The 4,562-nt window shown below is 37.5% G+C and overlaps 1 protein-coding gene across 1 annotated transcript; it reads left to right on the forward strand.

The window, feature by feature from the left end:
- The first annotated feature begins 1,265 nt into the window (after positions 1-1,265).
- On the forward strand, positions 1,266-4,155 carry LOC136234900 (patellin-3-like). The gene is made up of 4 exons (XM_066024403.1): positions 1,266-2,661; positions 2,752-2,876; positions 3,347-3,488; positions 3,570-4,155. Exons 1-4 carry the CDS (start codon positions 1,381-1,383, stop codon positions 3,822-3,824), a joined length of 1,803 nt encoding a protein of 600 aa, XP_065880475.1. The 5' UTR covers positions 1,266-1,380; the 3' UTR covers positions 3,825-4,155.
- Positions 4,156-4,562: the final 407 nt, after the last annotated feature.

Here is a 4,562-nt window from a genome sequence, read left to right on the forward strand (position 1 = left end):
AGAGAGAATAATATGAATACTCTAACAAATGCTCTAGAGCTAGTAAGTGTAACTTTAATTCATGATGTTAGGGTATTTATATAGGTTTTTATAACATTGATGGTAGAGAAGATGAACAGTCGTATCTTCATTGTTCATTTAATGCCTCTTAATAGCTGAGTAACTGCTTTCAGAAAACGTTTATTCAATTATTCCATTAAACTCTATCTAACTTATATAAGGCATAATGGTGGATCAATGTTATTCAGTGGATCTTAGTTCATCAGTCTTAGCATATCGTCTGTTTGGGATTTGGACATATCAATCTTGCGTATCCTAATATAGTAATATGTGGCTGGTTATAATGCTAACGATCCCTTTACTATTTATATTATTATCAATACTGTAGTTCATTTTTGTTTGAAGCAATATACTGTAGTTCATATAAATTGTAAATTTAAATATTTGCGTACAAAAATTCTATTAATGAAACTATAATCTATAAAATTCTCGTAAATAAACAAACATTCTCTGTTTTAATTTTAATTTTAATTTCTATATTTTTTTTTAAGAAAAAACAACTAGCATCCTTGTTAAGCAAAATCTTTACAACGCAGCAGTTTCATTACAGAATTTCCTCATCATAAGCTCACTAAAATGAGTTGTACATATATTTTTAATTATTATTATTATTATTAAATATTAATATTATTTATGAAGAGATTATGACTGTTTTTTCTTTCCGTTGAATTGAGCTGCCAAAGTTTAGCTAATTGACAATATTTCTATTTTTCGAAAGAGCCCAATACTCATTTTATTTTATTCTTAAAAAATAAAAATTTTCTCTCTAATTAATAAATAAAATGCTAATTTACATTTTCCTTTTTCTTTTTAGGAAATAAGATTTATGATTCAAATTTACAATTACCATAAAAAAATATTTATGATTAAAAAAAGTCGGAAATACCCTTATTAGTATGCGATTATTTAGGAAGAATTCAAATTTGTGAATAATTATCGTGGTGGGATATGGAAATAGTCATGATATTTGACCAGTAAAATTTAACTTTCCTTGTCATTAACATAAAAGTAAAAAAAAGTAAAAAGAAAAACAGAGTGGAAAATGTAATTTTTTTAGCGATGGAGAGAGAAAAGAAAATATAGCGGTTAAGAAGAGAAATGGGGTCCACAAAAACAAAGTGGCGTAATAGCTGGCAAACCGCTCTGACAGTCTGGTTTTCTTCTCAACTTCCACTTCTCTTCTTCTTTTAAGCCCTTCCTTCCTCTCCCTTCTCTTTCCAACCTTCTCTCTCTCTCTCTCTCTCTCTCTCTCTCCCTACTCCCTACTCTCTCTCTCTCTCTCTAGATTCTCTTTTCTAACGGTAAACACATAAATCGGCTATGGCTGAGGAAACTAAGCCGGCAGCTCCTTCAACGGTTGAGGAAGTCGTCGTAGAGAAGCCTGTTACTGAAAAAGAGTTGCCGCCGGCTCCTGAACCTGAGCCGGAGAAGCCTGCAGTAGCTTCTGCTACTGAGGAAGTGGCCGTTGAACCTGTCGCTGAAGAGGCTGAGAAACCGAAGGAAGCTGAGGATGTCAAAATCGCTCAATCGGTTTCTTTCAAGGAAGAAACTAACGTTGTTGCTGAATTACCTGAGGCTCAGAAGAAGGCTCTTGATGACTTGAAACAGCTCATCCAGGAGGCTCTTAATAAGCATGAGTTATCTGCTCCGCCGCCGCCGCCGCCGGTTAAGGAGGAGAAGCCTGCGGAGCCTGAGAAAACGGAGGAGAAGGTCGAAGAAGTGAAGGAGGGCGAAAAGGTTGAAGTCAAGGAGGAGGAGAAGGAGAAAACTCCGGCTGTTGCTGCTTCTACTAGTGAAGACCCTAAACCTGCAGAGCCTGAGATTGCAGCGCTGCCGCCGCCTCCCGTTGAGGAGAAGGTGGAAGTCAAAGAAGAATCGAAGGAGGAGAAACCGGTGGAGCCTGTCGTTGTTGCCGAAGAGCCGGTGGCCACGGTGACAACCGTGGTGGATGAGGACGGAGCTAAGACAGTCGAAGCAATTGAGGAAACCGTCGTAGCGGTTTCTTCTGCTACTCCTGCGGCGGAGACGACAGCTGAAGCTCCGGCGGAGGAGCCTAAAACGGAGGAAACTCTGGGTCTTCCTCCACCGCCACCGGAGGAAGTTTCTATTTGGGGAATCAAGCTTCTCGAAGATGAGAAAAGCGACGTGATCCTGTTGAAATTCCTAAGAGCTAGGGATTTCAAGGTGAAAGAGGCTTTCACTATGATTAAAAACACCGTCCGTTGGAGAAAGGAATTCGGAATTGAGGATCTGTTAGAAGAAGATCTCGGAAACGAATTAGAAAAGGCTGTGTTTATGCACGGCGTTGATAAAGAAGGTCACCCTGTTTGCTATAATGTTTTTGGTGCTTTCCAGAATAAGGAGCTGTACCAGAACTGCTTTTCCGATGAGGAGAAGCGTGTGAAATTTCTCCGATGGAGAATCCAGTTCCTTGAAAAGAGCATTAGGAAGCTTGATTTCAGTCCCAATGGTATTTGCACCATCGTTCAAGTAAACGATCTGAAGAACTCCCCTGGCCCTGCTAAGAGAGAGCTCAGGCAGGCAACTAATCAAGCTGTTGGTTTGCTTCAAGATAACTATCCTGAATTTGTTGCTAGACAGGTAATTAAATCATCAATATCCTTGAATTTTTCAATTTATACTTATAACAATCTATGAATCTTGATTTGATACTGAATTTGGTGTTTGAAGGTTTTCATCAATGTTCCATGGTGGTATCTTGCATTCAATAGGATGATTAGTCCTTTCCTGACACTCAGGACAAAGAGCAAATTTGTCTTTGCTGGTCCTTCCAAATCTGCTGAAACCCTCCTCAAGTAAGATTCTAAAACCCTTCAACTATTTATTAGGCGGTCCAAGGATAGATAGTGATGTAATCTAGCCGGACTGGGCCGAGCTCACATGCTCATGCCAACTGTTTTGTTCACGATTTTTGCTTGCGAGTAGCTAGTTAATTTTGTTCATAAGCAAGGTTCGGATCTGTTTAAAATCAAGAATTGAAGTGGATGATAGGGTTTCAATTATAGTTTTGTAGATTTGAAGTAGTTTTACATTTACCCTTTACAGAAATACTATTATTAAAAAATATTCCAACTAAGCTTGCCAGTCGTGTTTGTTTATGTGTTTTTTCACGAATCTATTAGCAAGCCTTCTCGTGAGCTTTTGACATGTGTTCTAGCTCCGCTCATTTATAAATAGAACCGATCATGGTTGAGCTTTTGTCGGCCATAGTCCTCTCTGTTTATTTTTTCCAACTTTAACATCTTTTGATATGATGAACGAACAGATACATTCCAGCTGAAAGAGTGCCAGTTCAATTTGGTGGCCTAAGCAAGGAAGGGGAACATGAATTCACTGATGCTGACTCTGTCACAGAGGTTACAATTAAACCAACAAGCAAACACACAATCGAGTTCTCCTTCTCAGAGGTGAAATTAATTGCCAACTTTGATGAATTTCAGGATCTAAATTACACTTCTAACATGTGTTTTCATTAAATGTATCTGCAGAGGTGCGTTTTGGTATGGGAACTTCGAGTTCTTGGTTGGGATGTTAGCTACGGAGCTGAATTTGACCCTGGTGCAGAGGGTGGTTACACTGTCATTGTATCAAAGACCAGAAAGGTTAGCCAAACCGACGAGCCCGTAATATGCGATAACTTCAAGATCAGTGAACCAGGCAAGGTGATCCTCACCATTGATAACCAAACCTCAAAGAAGAAGAAGCTTCTCTACAGGTCCCAGACCAAACCCCTTTCTGAATAAGTGAGCTTTCTGGGATTTCAATGGAATATTAGATCTTTTCTTCAGAAACAGGGTTTATTTTTTACTTTTCAATTAATTTGTTGGGGGATTTATTTATAATTTTATTTTATTTATTAGTTCTTGGGGTGTGTTTGGTTGATTGGATACAAACTTACTAGTAAAAGAAAAGAGTTTGGTTGGATGGACAGACACAGACAAACAAACAGACACATTTTGAGGTTTATGTGTTGTGAGAAACTATAAATGTGTGTCTCAATATTGTTATTCTTGATACTTTTGCCTGTAAAATTTGTGTAAATTTTAATGATGGTTTATAACTTTTTCTTGTTTCTTTCTCATTTCATGAAATTGGGTTCAATTGAGTTATAGTTTTCATTGTTGGATAAAGAGGGGGAAATATCTGAATACTGGAATACGGTTTTAACTTATGTTAAAGACAGCTAAGCTAGGTATGTGAAAGTGATATTTATTCTTTGGAAGTTTCTGAAATTTGTTTTGGGGATTTTGTGCTAAATATGAAAAATGGTATGGTAGAAACAAGAAATAAATAATCTCATCCTTTTTGTCCGTCGTCCATGTTTTCTTGTATCAGAAAGGGTTAAATATGTAATTTAGCTCCCAACATATATTACGAGGAGGAGAGAGGGAACTATCAATTTAGTAACGTTAACTTTGTCTTTTATCAATTTAGTAGCCGTTATAGACTCCAATTGAGACTGTACTGTTTTCTTTTCACAT

Source organism: Euphorbia lathyris, chromosome 7 (assembly GCF_963576675.1).
Source record: "Euphorbia lathyris chromosome 7, ddEupLath1.1, whole genome shotgun sequence".
Lineage (NCBI taxonomy): Eukaryota > Viridiplantae > Streptophyta > Magnoliopsida > Malpighiales > Euphorbiaceae > Euphorbia > Euphorbia lathyris.

What these genes read in the sequence shown, in the direction of transcription:
- LOC136234900 (XM_066024403.1), top strand. Translation starts at nt 1,381, where the DNA reads ATGGCTGAGGAAACTAAGCCGGCAGCTCCTTCAACGGTTGAGGAAGTC. An exon ending in TCTGCTGAAACCCTCCTCAA is followed by an intron (nt 2,877 to 3,346) that starts GTAAGATTCTAA and finishes ATGAACGAACAG; the next exon opens with ATACATTCCAGCTGAAAGAG. An exon ending in TCGAGTTCTCCTTCTCAGAG is followed by an intron (nt 3,489 to 3,569) that starts GTGAAATTAATT and finishes ATGTATCTGCAG; the next exon opens with AGGTGCGTTTTGGTATGGGA.